Source organism: Podarcis liolepis, assembly GCF_965112155.1.
Source record: "Podarcis liolepis genome assembly, chromosome: 12".
Classification (NCBI taxonomy): Eukaryota; Metazoa; Chordata; class Lepidosauria; order Squamata; family Lacertidae; genus Podarcis; species Podarcis liolepis.
This window is the reverse complement of record NC_139563.1, coordinates 39761581-39780037: the sequence shown is the minus strand read 5'-3', so window position 1 is coordinate 39780037 and position 18457 is coordinate 39761581. Positions and strand designations below refer to the sequence as shown.

The 18457-nt window shown below is 40.7% G+C and overlaps 1 protein-coding gene and 1 long non-coding RNA gene across 3 annotated transcripts in view; one reads left to right on the top strand and one right to left on the bottom strand.

Annotated features, from left to right (window-relative positions):
• Nucleotides 1-18457, bottom strand: part of KCNH8 (potassium voltage-gated channel subfamily H member 8) — a 150512-nt gene that overhangs the window by 54055 nt on the left and 78000 nt on the right. For both annotated transcript variants that reach the window (XM_083467882.1, XM_083467883.1), the window contains exons 4-7: nt 17531-17658; nt 12414-12654; nt 5905-6062; nt 170-374 (exon numbers count right to left, since the gene is read on the bottom strand). In XM_083467882.1, the coding sequence (XP_083324008.1) occupies nt 170-374; nt 5905-6062; nt 12414-12654; nt 17531-17658 (732 nt within the window). The remainder of the gene's footprint in view (nt 1-169; nt 375-5904; nt 6063-12413; nt 12655-17530; nt 17659-18457) is intronic.
• On the top strand, nt 265-18240 carry LOC310690049. Its single transcript, XR_014517841.1, has 3 exons — nt 265-382; nt 1003-1167; nt 17570-18240. It is a non-coding gene; the product is annotated as an uncharacterized lncRNA (long non-coding RNA).

The window sequence follows — 18457 nt, the reverse complement described above, 5'->3', positions numbered from 1 at the left end:
GGCAACATTTTCCTGCCCTCACTCTGTAGTCCAATGTGTTAAAAAGAAGATTGTAGAAGCCAGAAGTTTACATCATACCAAATCAATTTTTGTGCCCCCCCTTAAGTTGCAACATTTTGATGTTTTAAAGTATAACTTTTCAGTCTGTGAGGGGAAATAAAGCATGTACCTATGTCCCAAGTGAATGGTTTTTTTTCCATCTCCTTCTTTCCAATGACATACCAAATGCAAGCCATCCAATGAGCTAACAACGCAAACATAGACATAAGAAGTGTCAGAACGATAGTGCTGTGCTGGGAATAGCGATCCAACTTCTGAAGAAGACGTAAAAGACGCAGCAATCGTACAGTCTTGAGAAGGTGAACGATGGACACCTGAAAGGGTGAGAAGGGAAAGTAATATTCAGCCGTCTTTCCATACAGGAAAGTGCTTCAGGTTACTGTCTCATTTCTATACTTTTCTGACATTACAGCTCTATATTTTTTCTATATCTCTTTCTTTTTTACTAGGCCCATGTACTTTGCAAGAAGTGAGGCTATCCAAAATATCACATGCAAAGTATTAAAGAGTTCTAGGTGGATTTTCTTTTCTTTATTTTTTTAAGCAGCATAAGGTTTCTTCAAAAGTTAAATGTTCTGTTTAATTTTTTTTAAAAGCCCTATACCACTGTGTTTTAACCAAACAAAAACAAATCCCAGAGCTCTTCAGAACACAACATTTTTGTTAGCCTCATTTTGTGAGCCTATTGCAGGACACAAGCACCAGAAAGGAAAAGCCAGTCTGAAGCTACATGTTGTTTTTTAATGTATAAGCAAGAATGTACACCACTCCAACACCTCTTGAAAGTGAATCCCCCTTCCTTCCCCACAAAAAGCCCCTGGACCTATTTGTCTGCAATTTGGCAGGCTAAATCCACTCTGAAGAGGCTTATGTGCCTGTTAATTTTACCCACATTGGACAAAACGGGAAAATATTACAGCAATTTTTGGTTTCCCATTATAGTGAATGAGGAGCACAGAGCTCCATTTTAGGCAGAAAACCTTGGAACAGACCGAAGTGTGGGAGAGCAGAGAGACTCAGAAACAGATCAGAATTTTTAAAAATACACAAAATGTGCATACAAGGCGGGTCTTGGTGCCCATACACATCCCTGGTGAATGTATGAAGGTGAGTTACATAGTCAGGTTTGGAAAACCTGAAATGCTTCTAGTTATATAATAATTATAGGAACCTAAACTTCTTGGGCACTATAGAAAGAATTTTTTAAAATGTGTTTGCCCTCAGGCTTACACCCTAGCAGTGTAAACCTCTGCATATTAGTGTTATGAGTTTGTGGGTGCTAGACACCCTAAATTCCTGAGTCCAGTAGGTGTTAGAATTTCATCAGTGCTTGGAGTGTTAAGACTGGGTGACAGAGCCATATGCATTAAGCCAGCGTGTATTAAGCCCAAACTGTGTGTATTAAGTTGTGCTAGACCCAGCTAATCCTTTAATTAAGTCAAGTGTTGGGCACTACTTAGGTTGGCTAAGCTTTCTGCACGAGGTGACAAAGCCATTAAAAGGACAACGCATCATCAACGGTGGTTAAGGCCCCTCCCTCAGCTCCAAGTTAGTTTGAAGATAAAGCCACAACTGAGAGAAACTAGAGCTAGAAGCTGTGTGAGCCAGCAGCTTAAGAGTAAGGAGTTATGTGACCAGGAGGCGCAAAGCAGCAGGGAGAGAGCATGATGTTGGATCTCTGCTTGGAGCCTAGGATGCGCCGATGGAGGAAGGAAGACTCTCTTGAAGTGCTGATGCTATGAACCCTTCCATCATTGGCCCAGGTTGTACATATGTGTATCAACTTTAAAAGGTAGCTCAGTCGGTAGAGCAGGAGACTCTTAATCTTAGGGTCTTGGGTTCGAGCTCCACATTGGGCAAAACGATTCCTGCATTGCAGGGCGCTGGACTACATAAAGCTTGTGGTCCTTTCCAACTCCACAATTCTATGATTCTATGATCATAAAGACAACAGTCTCTGCTGTACTTCATCCCCAAAAGGTAATACAGGTAAGCCTGCCTGGAGCCCCTGGAATTTCTCACAATCAAAGATTGGGGTGGTGTATAACGCTATCAGATGTTAAGTCTCACTGGCTTCAATGGGCTTTACTTCCAGGTCAGTAATGTAAAAAACACACTGCAAAAGGGAAATAGTTTGGGGAGGGAAGACTAAATCCAGGTAGAAGGCAAAATGGCCACTGAGAAGACATCTCCTTTAAAGGGAAGTTATATCAGTTATATATACTTGAGCTCACATTACATTTTTCTATGATGGATTAAACAAAATCTCCATTTTTTAAAATTATGTGATAATAATAGGTTTGCAAATGAGTGTAATAAATCATGTGTAATTATTTCTCATTACTCATTCCAAATGTTTTTTCTCTCCCTTTAGCAGTGTTCGGTTTGTCACTGTAAGATCTGAAATTCATATACAGAAGTTATATTTTCACAACTTAGAAAGACAAAATGAGGAGTCAGCACTCCTACTCTGTGCCTAGCTAAATTTGATTATTCATGTATACAAAGCCAGCCGAATTTCACTTTATAGCTAACTGATTTAGACTAGTAAGGGTAAGCTTTTCCTAGCAACTGCAAGAATCTGCACTGCTAAAAACCGCAACACTAAAGTTAAAAAAGTGGCTGAAGAAGGCATGGCAAGTAATACTTGCCCAGTATCTATCTATGGGCCACGTGTTGCTGGGCAAAGGTGTCCTGTGCTTATTGAGCCCAGAACAGGAATTATACCTCACCCAACAACAACTTTATACTTATCTCTCACCCATCTGATTGGGTTGTCCCAGCCATTTTGGGTGGCTTCCAACAAAATATAAAAAAAACACAGCAAAACAAGCATAAAAAACTTCCCAATACAGGGCTGCCTGGGTTGAGGTTTTCCACTGCTCCACTAGAGAATTTCCAGCTGCACCCTAGACATCCACAACAATTTTTTACTGCACAATTTACTAATTATATAAAATGATCCTAGCTCTTCTTGTGATCAGAACTTGCGTGCTTTTGAACTCACTGAAAGCAGAATCTAAAAGGAAGAAGAATTTATAGCTACCTAGCCTTGTAAGAGAGAAGGAGTGCTGACCTCTCCATGGGTAGAGATCAGTTTAGCCACTGTACCAAAGTAAGCAGACCTTGTGTGCTCCTAGGTATCTCAGTGCTTTTGAAATTTCAGACTTCAGCCTAACTGCATGCTGTCAGAAGGCTGTACCGTCTTCTCCAGCCTCTGCTTTAACAAAAACAACAAATGAAAGTACATCCCCTGTGCTAATTATTGCTAAGGAAGTATTCTGTTAGATGCTTAGAAATCCTTCATGTCACAATCATAATTAAAAATAAAGAAGTCTCTATCAGGATTTGTTGACTCCTTTACTCTACATATAAGACTGTCAATTAAATAACAATCCAACAATTCACAAGGCTTTCATCTGTATCTCCAAATAACCCCCCCCCCCCCCAAGTAAAATCTGGATTTATGAAACTCTTAATGCATGTGCAGGAAATTCATGGCCGCCTAAGGCAGAATAATTTTCTGAGTAAATCAGCATCGTTGCATTGTGCATAAAGATCTTTAGAGACAGGAGAGTATTAAGGCATTAAAGAATAAAAACTTGAATTCCCCCTAATCTACTCGTTTGCAGAACTGAGTTAACATCATATAGGAACTATGCAAGTATCCCACTTTTCAGTAAAACATAGTATATTATTAAAAAGTCAATGTACATTACAACCTAAATTAATTTGGGGGGGGGGCGTGTTAGAGGCAAAATATGAAAAAGTTTAAAAATTAGTGTGGGTAAATAACTTCCTGAATGGGTTTTTTTGTACAGTCTAGTGAATGTTCAGATGCATATCAAGATTGTGGCTTAATGGGTTTTGACTGAACTGACTCTCCCACCCCAAAGTCCCCCCCCTAAAAAAATGCTGATGAACCTTGGAACCTTCACAAGCTTACATCAACTTCCCAACATCTCTTGGGGTGGGGATAACTGATACAAGAAAGTTAACTGTGTATGTTTGTGTGTATAATTAAAATTATTAATTCTTAAGTTAGTTGCCACGAATATGTTCCAGTAATTCCATTACCCCAAAAATAATGGGTAGCACACTTGATCTCATAAGCATTTTCAACTACCATACTTTTCCGTGTATAAGACAAGGTTTTTTTTACCGTAAAATAATGTTAAAAACTTGCCTCGTCTACGGATAGTGAATGTGGGTGACGGGTGATTGGTTGCCACTACGAGCAGGAGCTTGTGAGTGGTGATTTGGTGTGTGATAGTTGGTTGCTAAAAGTTCTGCTTTGGATTTTCTGCTGCTGCACCAATTGGTTGGGTGATAGGTTGCTGAATTAATATCTGCTGTGGATTGGCTGTCACTGCGGCAATTGGGCGTTTGATTTCCGGCTGCTGCTCAGAGATGCGAGCAATTGTTAGTGGTCAGCGTTTTTAAATCTGGTTAGTGATTTTCGGCATCCCCCCCCCCCAAAAAAAAAGATCAACAACTCTGGGTCATCTTCCCCCATTTTCTTAAATTTGAGTCCCCAAAAATAATTTGAGTCTTAGACATGGGTGATATACATGGAAAAATACAGTATTTTTAAAAGCAATATTCCCCCCCCCCCCAGTATTTCTACTTGGCTTACATAACTCAGGGCAGGGCAGGACCTGTGATACCCTTCCCCATCTTCAATGTACTTGAACTCCAGCTTCTACCAGCATGAAGGATGAAGGAATTTGGAGATCAGAGTTAGGGGACCACAGATTCCACATCTGTGTGTGAGTAGAGGATTGGCCCAAATTCCCCTTAGACATTTGTGTTTTGGAAGGGTTTCTCTGAACATAGTAAGGTAAAGGGACCCCTCACCATCAGGTCCAGTCGTGACCGACTCTGGGGTTGTGGCGCTCATCTCACTTTATTGGCCGAGGGAGCTGGTGTACAGCTTCCGGGTCATGTGGCCAGCATGACTAAGCCGCTTCTGGCGAACCAGAGCAGTGCATGGAAACACCGTTTACCTTCCTGCCAGAGCAGTACCTATTTACAGTGGTACCTCGCAAGACGAATGCCTCGCAAGATGAATGCCTCGCAAGACGAAAGAGTTTTCCGTTTTTTGAGTTGTTCCGCAAGACGAATTTCCCTATGGGCTTGCTTCGCAAGACGAAACGTCTTGCGAGTTTTTGCGAGTTTGTTTCCTTTTTCTTAAAGCCGCTAAGCCGTTAATAGCCGCTAAGCCGTTAATAGCTGCTAAGCCGCTAATAGCCGTTAAGCCGCTAATAGCCGTGCTTCGCAAGACGAAAAAACCGCAAGACGAAGAGACTCGTGGAATGGATTAATTTCGTCTTGTGAGGCACCACTGTATCTATTTGCACTTGACGTGCTTTCGAACTGCTAGGTTGGCAGGAGCTGGGACCGAGCAACGGGAGCTCACCCCGATGCGGGGATTCGAACCGCCAACCTTCTGATCAGCAAGTAATAGGCTCTGTGGTTTAACCCACAGTGCCACCCACATCCCGCTGAACATGGAGAAACTTTAAAAAAGAAAAAAGAAAAAAAAGACTACATGTGCATGAAGTACAGCAGACTTTATAGTTCCAGAGGATTCCCCTCAGTTTGATACCTAAGGTTTTGCTTTAACTGCTACATTTTCCCCCACAATTGCTTCTTCAGCACTTCAAGATAAAACACTTCATGTACTTGGGAGAGATAAAAAGCTGCACTCGAGGGTACAACACACACACACACACACACACTGGCCCTGTTCTTTTCTTTTGCCTGTGAAGAGCAATATTTTCATTCACAAAAGAGACACTTGAGAACCGTAGAGATAAAGTGGGATAGAAAGGCCATACTCACCACATTGACATTAAAAGCATAAAGCAGGTCAAAAGGAAGTGCAGCAATTAAATCAATGATGAACCAGGTAGTCACATAGTGGATACAAATAGATCTCGCTTCAAATATTACTTGGCCAGACTTGCTGACGTACGTTGTTCGGAAATTTAAAATAATATCTGCTTGAGAAAGAAACAAGTTGTCAGAGGCTGCTATTTTTTCCCTTTAAATGATAAGTAGAGGGCAAAAAAAAAGAGCAATGCTCTTCATTTATTTCACAATAAAAACCTGGGAGGGAAACACTTTTGGCAAATATTTTTCAGATGTTTAGCAGGCCACTCCACACAACACAGTGAAGACTTGCTCAGAGTGGAAATGCTGAGTCAACTGAAAGTAACTGAATGGTGAGAGATGGTGGGAACAAATCAAAGCTAAGAATTACAGCGTGGTGACTTGCACAGTTTATGTGTTTCTGTATTACAGTTTATGGCTGCATTGCCTATTGCCATGAGAAATGCTTTTGTTGTGGCATGCTAGAGCATGTTAAAATCCAAACAAAAGTTCAGATTCTGGCAGTTGTCTCAATTATTATCATGTTCCAGAAGATGAGGACCATCTATTGCCCTCAGGCATATAGCTCTTACTGGTGTCAAGGAGAAAATTGCTCTAACATCCACAGAATGTCAAAAGAATTTTGCTAGAAGCTGCAGGTCCTAGCATTATTTTATTTTCCCTCTATCAAAAACTTGCACAGAGTTTATATAATGCTTTGCTTGTATCTGACCATTTCAGTTCATGTCCTCTCAATCAGAAATTGCATCTCCGCAATTCAATTTGCACCATTTTTTTCCCAGTAATAGCACCCATGGACCAGGCTGGGCAGCAGTTGCCTTTTTCTGAGATAACTCAGAATGCAAGAGGGTTTTTTTTTAAAAAAAAAATCTGTTTTGCAAAATGTGTGTGTGAGAGAAAGAGACTGCAATGTACGGCCTCTGAAAAGAAACCATGAGAAAAATGTTGTCATGCTGACATTGGCTGAAACTTCACACGCATTGCTATTTTTGCCTTAACTGCAATACCATTGATCTAGAGTCATTTGGCACTATGAATCCCCTGGATGTGCAGGAGGAGCTCTGCAAACAGGAAACTCCACAGGGCAATGTGAAGTGCCTGGTGTTAAGTTGTGGGTGAACATATCAGATGACACAGCGATTCTTCAATCAGCTCTTGTTTATTCATAGGCCAGAACAGAACTGAGCTGAAGGGTTCAGCCAGCCTGCTTATATAGAGCTCCACTAGAACGCAACAGTAACCATTTTCTGTAACTATCCAATCACGGAACCTCACTTTCGATCCCTTATTTGCATATGTGGACCTGAGTGAAAACTATCTACAGTATCCCCCTGCTGGCCCAGGGTGAGAACTTCAGTACATAACACCTGGTAGTGACATGCAACTATCAAGAGCTATAGCTTGGCTTCTGGGTACATCACAGTCTATATTGCTTGTGAACAGAAACCGTACATCTGGAGCACCACAAGGACCTATTGTCTTTAGGCATTTATTTAAAAAAATACTATACAAATATGAACCATGCTTTAGCCATTTTTTAACGTGAAAATGTCTTCAACTTTGACAAATCCCCCCCCAAAAAAACTTTCTAAAGTAAAATAACGCTAATCGTTTCCACTTTGGGTTCTTAATATAATCTAGTTTATAAACTGGGAACCATATAACTCTCTATCACGGGTAATATCAGCGGGGGAAAGAATTTGCTCCAGTGAGGCACGCTCGTGGTGCCAGACTCCAATTTGCACACCAAGGTTTTCAAGGAAGCCCTGCCATGCCATCCCTGGATGCGACTGAAGGTTCTGCCTAGGTCATTAAGCTGGAGATAGACGGGCTGTTTTAGCTTCTGTGCTCAGAAGTGTGCAAATATCATCCTTGAATGTGCACATGCAGCATCTAACGCTAATATGGCTTGTGACAAGCATGTCAGGTTTCATAATTGCTTTTTCTCAGCCCTCCTTCCTGATTTGCTTATAAATATACATAAGATCCTAGTTCCTTTTGTGGCCAACTATTATGCCTGCAGAGTGTTGCCACTAAAGAGTTTCTGATGAAAAGCAATCAAAGCACTGGAACATTTTCACTGGGCATATTGTTCTTCACCCCTTTGACTTTTTACTCAATCAGGCAATTCTGGCAAATTTTGAACTTTTCTTCAGCAATGGCTTTCCCCCCTACATTTTTTTCTTGCTGTCACTGAATAGTCATTATTCTACAAAAGTCACATCCAGAGAAGATTAATTAGGCTCTACTTCCCGACCTTCTAAAAGCTGCACATTTATTTAATTGGTCTCATTGCTATTTGTTTTGTTTTATTTTTCAGACGCTTAAGATGTGGTGACTTTGACAGATTTTCCCATAAAATTTCCACAGTAAAAAAAGAAAAAGAAAAAAGCACCCCTAAGTAATAATTTTCAAGTTTAGTTCTTAATTAAACTACAGTATTCCAGCCTGCTTAGAAATAAAATTGGGGCAACATTCAAAGCCTGGTTTATCAATCAGATTAAACCTACAAATCAGGAGCACTCATTCATTACAAGGAAAGAGAGAAAGCCGACCATTCCTGCTGAGAAGAAATAGATAAATAGCCACTTTGGTCTATTCTAGTAATGGAAAACATGACAACAGACCTAAACAAGAGATTAGAAGATAGCTATCTACTTATTGAGCTACCATGATTCAGTTTTCTAAATGTAAAAGCCAACTAAGAGTCACAAAAAGTAATTTATTATTGACCTATTTCAAAATGTATATAGAATGTGATTATAACTTCACTTACTTGGGAGTAAACCTCATTGATTTCAATAGACCTTACTTCTAAGTAGACATAGAATCATAGAGTTGGAAGGAACCACAAGGTCATGTAGTCCAACTCCCTGTGGAATGACCCTGAGATAAAAAGTCTCATGCTCTACTAACTATAAGTTATTTTGCCTGCATGGTTAGGACCTATAAATGACACGGATTAAGGAATTGATAGGATGCTCATCAAATTTGCAGATGACACCAAACTAGGAAGAGTAGCTAATACTTCAGAAGATAGAATCAGGATTCAAGATGACCTTGCAGAACTGGGCTGAAACTAACAAAATCAGTTTTGGTAGGGAGAAATGTAAGGTTCACCTGACTTGACAACAGTACACGTGAAAAGGATCTAGGGGTCTTAGTAGACCACAATCTTAACACGAGTGAACAGTGTTATGCTGCAGCAAAAAAGCTAATGCAGTTCTTGGTTGCATCAACAGTAATGTCCATATCAAGGGAAGCAATAGTATAATTCTATTCTGCCTTGGTCAAATCCCATCTGGATTACTGTGTCCAGTTCTGGGCACCACAGTTTAAGGAGGATATTGACAAGCTGGAATGTAGGCAGAGGAGGGTGACCAAGATGATTACGGGTCTGGAAACCAAGCCTTCCTTATGAGGAACAGTTGAGGGAGTTGGGCATGTTTAGCCTGAAGAACAGAAGTCTGAGAGAAGCTATGATAGCCATCTTCAAATGTCTGGAGGGTTGTGTCATGAAGATGGAGCTAACTTATTTTCTCCTGGATTCAAATTTACAAGAAAGGAGATTCCAACTGAACATTAGGAAGAACTTTCTGACACTGAGTCTGGCAGTGGAATGGACTACCTCGGAAGGTGGTAGACACGCCCCCCCTTCATTGGAGGTTCTTAAACAGTGCTTGGGTGGCCAGGGATTCTTTAGCTGCAATTCCTGCAAGGGATTGGACTAGATGAGCCTCAAGTTCCTTCCAAACTCCACAATGCTATGATTCTATGGTCCCCACTTCCCTGTTTCAAAATGGCTCTCTCTCTCTCTCTGTGTGTGTGTGTGTGTGTATTCCTACTTCAAAGTCCACATTTGATTGCCCACTATTGTGATAATTATGTTCCTGAAGTCATTATGTTCCTGAATAGGCTGTGTTCCTGCACTTATGCTCCTGAATAAACATCCATGTAATCTGAAACACAGAAGAAGGGAACATTCATAGAAATTATAAGGGATTATAAACACTTTCATTGTTTCTGCTTTCTTCCTACTTACTAAGGCTTTCAATCTACAATTCTTTTTTAAAAAAAACAAACAAACCCCAACAGCCATAATTTTATTAATCTAGATTTCCAAAAGAGAGCCTACAAAAGAGAACCATAAAACAAATATGGTGAAAGAAGGCAAATTCTAAGGCATTAGTCAGTGATGGATTTAATGGATGGATTTGTGAATAATGCAGCTAATTCTCTCAGTTCATATCAGGTGTTGATAGGAAATGTGAGGCGCTTGTTTTTTTAAAAAAAGTAAAACCTAGTCATCAGAATTCCGAATTCTACCCTCAGCGCCTTGGTTTGATATAGAATGTAGGAGAATGAACTATTCTTAAAGGTAAAGGGACCCCTGACCATTAGGTCCAGTCATGACCGACTCTGGGGTTGCAGCGCTCATCTCGCATTATTAGCCGAGGGAGCCAGCGTACAGCTTCCAGGTCATGTGGCCAGCATGACTAAGCCACTTCTGGCGAACCAGAGCAGCGCATGGAAACACCGTTTACCTTCCCGCCGGAGTGGTACCTATTTATCTACTTGCACTTTGATGTACTTTTGAACTGCTATGTTGGCAGGAGCAGGGACCGAGCAACGGGAGCTCACCCCGTCGCGGGGATTCGAACCGCCGACCTTCTGATCGGCAAGTCCTAGGCTCTGTGGTTTAACCCACAGCGCCATCCGAGTCCCTCCCTAGTAAAATTCTTACTCCCTAGTAAAAGCAGCTAGAACTATAACGTTAAATAAATCAGATAAGCTATGCAGCATAATGGCTAGAATGCAGAGCTTGGATGTGGGGTAACTCAAGATTCAAACACGTGTTCATTCATGAAGCTCACAGAAGTCACCACTTGGAAGGACTGTTGTCAAGGAAAGTCAGTGGTAGAGCATTTGTTTGCATTCAAAAAAGTCACTGGTTCAATCCCCAGGATTTCCATGTTAGACTGGAAAAGACTTCTGATCGAATCCTGGGGAGCTGCTGCCAGTCTGTGTAAATCATGTTGAGCCAGATGGACCAAAGATAGCTTCAAGTGACTTTAATCCACTTGTGGCTCTGATCACAGAGTAAGGGTTTCCATAACTACCGCCTGACGCTTGTGCAAGTTTGCCTTGATATACAAACATCAAAAGACACAAGATCTACCCACTCTGGAAGAATGGCAGATGAAGGTGATGGACTACATGGAATTGGCGGAAATGACTGGCAGAATCCAAGACCAGGGACAAGAATCGGTGGAAGAAGACTGGAAGAAATTTAAAGACTACTTACAGAAATATTATAAAATTAATGAATGTTAGAATGATGTCAGAATGAAGTTAAGTGGTTTTAGCAGTAATGTCATAAAGGTGTATGTAAAAATGGATGGTTAATAGGTGAGAATCTAAAGCTATAATATATTAAGTTAAAGGACTAAGACAAAAATAAAGAGGGAAAGGAATTGCTGAATTAACCAATTGAACTGGAATACAAAAAAGGGAGGTGAGAGATCAGGAAAGTAAGGAAATGAAATGTAAGATACGGAAGGATTAATTTTGTTTTTAAGTGTTTTTTCCATTTTTTTTCTTTTTTTCCCTATATATTGTATTTTGTATGTTTTTTCTCTTTTTTGCTATATTTTTCCTTGTCTTTGTTATTTTTAATTATGTATTTTTTTTGTTTCTGAAATTTTAATAAATATCATTAAAAAAAATGATATACAAACATCAAGCTGATACCATGATTCACAGACCCCTTTCATAGTCATGGACCCTGATCATTTTGTAACTGAAGTCGATGCAATGGATAACTTTCAAAAGGAGATTTGGGATGTCCCTGAAGCCATACCCTTAAAGCTTGAATTCCCAAATATGTGAGGCTTCTCTGAAATTAATCAGAGGGAAAGGTGCTCTGCATATGCTCTAAGTAGGGAAAGGATGGCTTAAAATGCAAGTACACCAGCTTAAATGCCTTGTCAGTCAGTTAGTGATGCCTGGTAATTTGACAGGCATCTATCATTTGTACTTTGTAATGAGCTGTCCAGAAAAACAGAAACAGTCCAATATATATTGATGACTAAAGATGGAAATCCAAGTGGCACCTTCACTCCCCCTTCCCCTGCCACAATTTATTATTCTTATTTTCATCAACGGATCAATTCCATTCACCTCTACTTAGCCGTTAAGTCCTACTGAATTTAGTGTAGCTTTCTGCTAGGTTAGTGTACACAGGATTACAGCCTAAATCACTAACTGCTTCCCTTTGATGGCACAACAAAATATGCTGTCTCAGACGGTCTGTTTTGCTCTGCCTAACAGTATGGTCAGCCATGCCAGAAAATAAATACAGATATTTGAATGCAGCATTATTTCTTCTTGTCAAAAACCTATAGTTATTTTCAGAGCCACGAAATGAGCAAAGCGGAAAGAGAAGAGGTGTGTCTTACCTATGATAAAAAGAATTTCCACTGCAATGTCACTGACAGTTGTGCTTCGGGTTGTAGATAGATCATCGTTGCCAATAAAGCAAACATTGTAAGGTACAGTCACGGCAACATAAAACGTCGCCAATAAAATAAGCCAGTCCCAGCCAGCTTTGAAAGTGCTAAAATGCAAAAGTATGAATTTCGACTTTTTTGCATCTGAAACTTTGTATTCTGGAAATGCTGGTTTATCTACAAAAACATTCTGGAAGGGAAAGAGAGAAAGAGAATCAATATACAATGCATCAGTTCTTATTTGACAACTAATGGAAAACTTTTTGGTAGTCTTACAACTTTGTAAAAGCTGCCCTCCCCCACCCACACATTGCCCACCAAAGCTAAATTTGCCGATATTGTTCCTTTAATCCTCCTTCCATGGGCTCAGCGTAATCGCACTTCACATTAATGTACTGCAGGGTTATTTTAACCGTAAGGGAGGAGAATGGAAACACTTTCTGCCAGAAATGGAAAGGGAAAATCCTCGATGCTAACTCAGTAAAGAGGCCAAAAGTGCTCAAGAGAGCGGCTGTTGCATTATAAATCCAGAGAAAATGCATGGTGCTGCTCCTGAGATGTGCTGTTACCAGCATAAGCTGGCATTTTCAGTTTAGCTACAGCCATTTCTGAAGCATCCATTACAGAACTCTTGACCTTTTAAACTGACTGTTCATGTAATAATTCTTGGCTGACTTGCCCACCTCGGGTATTAAAAAATAATGCTTGGCAATACAACACTAAAGCCATACTTTCTGTCTCTTTATTGTCGTAGCTGCAAAAAAAGGGTAAATCGTTTTGTGTGTTGTTGTTTCAACTGTAGGCACTGATGTCAGAGTACTTTGCTAAGTATGAACACAATCTAACCAAAGTTAAGTAAAGTTTAGTAAAGTCCCAAGCTTTGCCCAAGTAGGTGGTAAGTTAGAAAACCAAGCCCTATGAGGAATGGTTGAGGGAGCTGGGTATGTTTGGCCTGGGTAAGAGGAGACTGAATGGAGATATGATAGCCATCTTCAAATATCTAAAGGACTGTCACATGGAAGATAGAGCAAGCCAGCTTTCTCCTGTTCTGGAGCTTAGAACCCGAACCAACAGATTCAAGTTACAAGAAAGGAGACTAAACAACAGGAAGAACTTTCCGATGGTACAAGCTGTTCAAAAGTGGAACAGATTCCCTTAGAAGGTAGTGGACTCTTTCCTTCCTTGGAGGTTTTTAAGCAGTGTTTGAGTAGCCATGGATGCTTTGCAGGGGGGTTGGACTAGTAGTCCCTAAAGGTCCCTTCCAACTCTACAATTCTATGATTCTATAATGAAAAGAACAAGGATGGGGATGGTGCTTCCTGTGGGAGTGGCATGCTGATTGTAGAGCCAAGTGAGGATTCCTAGGTAAGATCCTTCCTCTATTGTGTGGGCAGGTAATGCCTCCCCTACCTGGCCTGGTCTCCTTGGCAACGCTTCCCCCAGGTGGGATTGGACAACTGACTGAGGTAGGCGGAGACCTCCAGGTATCCCACCTGAGGGAAGGCAAAGCCAAGCCTATGCTGTTGGAGCCGCTCCAGATCTAGGGGCTGCACGCGTCCACGCAAAGGGCGCCCCCCATTTTAAGCGGGGAGCGGTCATTGTAGAGCCCAGAAAACCCAGAAATAGGTTGTCTGGAGGCAGGTGACCAGTGGCTTTGAGACTTCTGAATCTAAAGCCCTGTGAATTCCCTAAAGGGCTCCTCAGTGACACCAGCCTGGAGCTGGCATAGCAAAAAATAAAAATAAAAGCCCACCAGCACACTTCCCATCCTGGCTGGTGCATGTTTAACAGAGTTTCAGATGTGGCAGTGAATCTAAAACTCTCTGCCTTGCCCTGCTGCTTTCTGATCGCAGGGTGAATTGTTCTGCTCATCTCATAAATTCCAAGGGGTGGATTAAGCATATGTTTACATTATATTATTATTTTCATCAGAAGATATTAAATACACTTAATATTTACATATTAAATATCAAGCCTTTCTTTCCCAGGATCATCTCACCATAATTAAAAATTAAAATTCAGAGAACAACAAAATACAAGCTCCAACAAGCTCCGGGCTCAATATACCCTCCATTTGAGAAGTGTACTACAAGTCATTTTATTACGTTCAATGACCAGTATTAAGAGCAAAACGCCAATTAAAATTTTGTGGAAGCTGAAAACAAGATAAAATGAAATAAAATCACATATACATAAAAAAGCAGTTCTGGGTGGTCATTTATCTGTCAGACTGGAAAACCTTCTGACCTAGAAGTGTCCATTGGTCAATATATTATATATTATACTAATATATAATGGGTGCTGATCATTATATGTCATATTTTGATTGCTGCTGCACAAAATTTATGTGTTATGGCAGGATTTTTATCAAGGAGCAACAGAGTGGCAAGAAACTAACCAGAGCATCCAGTATATTTCAACTTCTCAGTCATGCAAGCTTTTAAAAAACATTTTCAAGACATGAACTCATATGGCTTCCTGGTTGCCAAAATGTCCTTCCCAGCTTGATGTGGATTAAAACAAGCAAAACACGAGTACAAGACAAGCAAAAAGTGGGGACGCAAGAGCAAAGTAATGTGTTAATCAATGCACACAATTAAAATTGTATCCACTTGTAGCTGAGATTGCATTAGGGCATCTTGTAGAAGCATTAGTCCAAAGGTCTGGTGGCAAAAGAAACCAGCCTACAAAAACAGCAAGTGTATTTTGTAGGCTTACTTGTCAGCTGTGGTTACCTAGAGATGTGCATCATGGAAGCCTTAGCAGAGACTATGATTGCAATTAAAGCACAAGAAGATCGATTTATGTATTCTACCAAGCTACACACATCCATTTCAAATCCAGGGAGAAATCTCCTCAGCTTCTAGGTTTTATTTACAACAGCAATGATTTGATTCAAAGTCTTGCTGCCAATTAAAGGGAGACTGAAAGTAATGAATTACTAAAAATACCTCATGCTTTAAACTTGCAATGGCAATATGAGCAACTGTGCTAAAACATTCCAGTTCTAAACGCTGCTGCCCTGGTTCAGGGAATGTGTATCTTTCCAAACTGACATGCATGGTGAAAACTATTTTGTGTGTGTAGCTCAACAGTTAAAGAAGGAGGTGGGTGGAAAGAAGGCAACCTCCACAAGTATCAATTAGCAAGATGATGAGCAGCCCAGCATTTGGGAGGAAGGGTGTGTAGTATGACACTGTCTCTTTCCATAGCACACAAGCATAAAAAATGGGAGAAAAGCAAGTGAAATGTCGAATGCTGCAAGAGTATCTTATGTCCCCTTTCAGAGCCAAACTGTATATGATGCTAAATGTATTGTTAGCCATCATGTCTATGCTTTTTAAAATAAAATAAAATAAACAAACAGCCCGTTAGCAGGTTTAACTCTTTCCTCCCTCACTGTAGTCCGAATTAAAATGCCCCCCCCCCACTCCTTGGGAGTGGTAGCCTCTACTGGTACCAATGGGACCTTTCCTTCCAAGCCTAGTAGTAGGCACAGGTGGGGGGCATTTTTTTATTAGGACGTTGATAGAGGAAAGGATCAAATCTGCTCTTCAATTGCTAACAATGCATTCGCCCCAACACCTGTGAAGAGGACTCAAGAGCCAGTGTATTATTCAAATATAACGCAAGATGATCTGCAAATCAAGAGCCAATTAATAAGTGAGGGCAAGGGAGTTCATTCATTGTTTAGAGGAGAGCACCCCTTTTATCATCCCCTGAGCATGCCATTCAGTGATAATAATAATAATAATTATATTTATTTATACCCCACCCAGAGTGGCTGGGGTACAACAAAATATTAAAATACAATCGTCTGTTAAACATTAAAAGCTTTGCTAAACAGGGCTGCCTTCAGATGTCTTCTAAAAGGTACTTCATTAAGGGTACATCATCCCTCCTTCTTTCTAGATGAGCCTTGAGGAGTGAGGACCAAACATGTACAAAAAAGCATTCATCCAAGTGTCCCGGCCCAGCCCTGTAGACACCCTGAAACCACTTCCCCCTAGCCTGGGGCTATAGTTGATTGCTCCTATGAACTCACAACCTTATAATGCCTCAGGGTGGCATAGGATTTCATCTTTATTTTCTCAGCTGCCTTCACTGACCACCCAAGGTGATCAGCTTCTACTTGTTTGGCTCCACCCAACCACAGATGATCTAAAAGACAAGGAGGGGTTGGAGTAGCCCTAAAACTGGCCTGGTCCACTCCCCCATGATTGGTCACCTCACCCCAGGTCACATATTTGCCCCCCCCCTTGGGAAATTCCTTTCAGAGTCTCATTCAGGTAAGGGGTTGGTACAGCAATTTCACTCCTGTTAATAGTGGGAACACCATTAGTATCGCATCTAGTTTGGCTCTCAGAGATGGACTCTGAAACCACTGTATATGAAATGGTACCATTCATATGAGAGCACGCCTCTGACATTACCGGAGGTTACATTATCTATGTGTGTTCTACACATCCCTAGGCTGTTCCTACTTAATATGGAAGTTCCTCCATATGAAACTTTTGCAGAATACTAAGGAAGTCCAAAGGAGTTTCAACAATACTACAACATTTCTAGGAGAAGGAAAACAATCAAATTCCTAACACAAGGGATTAGGGTATTCTGAATTGGCTCAAAATCCAGAGAAGCTTGGAGATTGTGTGCATCCAGCAGGGAAATTCCTTATCTACTACATTAGAATCAGTTTTAAGAACTTTGCTAGAGAAAAGAAAACATAAAGAAGCTTGCAGCTGTGAAAATGAATGGCATTGATCTGCAAGCTTATGTGTCACCTATATGAAAAGCCAAGGTCCCAGACAGCCTCTATTGTGTTCTGCCCTTGTCTTGTAATATAGCTCAATTCATTCTCTATAAAAATATTATACTGGCATAGTTTTTTGCTTTATATATTGACCTTCCATATTGCATTATTGAAAAGAAACTTGAGAGCAAGAACGTACTACAAATAAAATTACAAATGATTAGTAGTACCCATTAGAGAAACTCTTCTGAGTTAGAAGAAAATTCACTGTACAAATAACCACACAAAAAGAAGCTTAGTGCTCTACACCTACATTATTAATTTTTAATTTGTTCTTTTCTCTTCTTTGTAGGTGTCCAGAGATGTGATAAAGGACTGCTCTACTCCGTCTGCGGGCTGAATCAAAATGTGATCCTGCTCTCCCTCTTCCTTTGAATTTTTCTGAAGAACAAAGATGAGACAATATTAAACAATGCAGACAGCACTTTGACTTCTGGACACTGAACCACTGCTATTTCAAGTTTCACCACTTTGGCAATCTAAGCCCCAGATGGCTGTTTACTTGTTTCGTTTTGTTTGTTTTGCTTCCTTTCTGTTTTAAAATTGAATTAATTTTCATAGAAGGCACCAACCCTAATTCAACAGAGAGAGACACTGTGGTATAGACACTGTGGTTAGACTGTAAGGGTAGAAGGGAAGTGGGAGCAATATGGGGACTGGGAATAGGGAAATGGAGTGAGCAATGGGAATAAAGAGGGGTGCTGCAGGAGTCGGGAGAAAGAGAGTGCGGGTGGATTTGGGTGTGGGAGAGAGAGGGGGAGGAAAAGGGGGCGCGGAGGGAAGGGGAGAGAGAGAGAAGGTCTACTTGGTTATGCACACAAAAGTTGGATCTAGTGAAATGAATTCTCTTGAAAATGCATAATTGTTTTGCGAGGTGCCTCAACACACCACCACCGCTAAATCACAGGCCACATATGTCCCCCATGACTGAATCATAAAAGTCACAGATCCAGTGCTTTCTAATATTCCCACTGTGTACTAATCCTTATAGATCCTCCAAATTTTGGGCACCCTCCCAGTCCTTATTGGCTCCTCCAAACCACCATCAACTCAGAAATCACTTCTGTGTCCACATATTTATTCTCCGGCAGATGGGTAAATATGATTCTGTACGGAATCATATTTAAGTATACAGCTGATCACCAATGTTTCTGTATGTTCAGAAAAATGAAATGTCGTT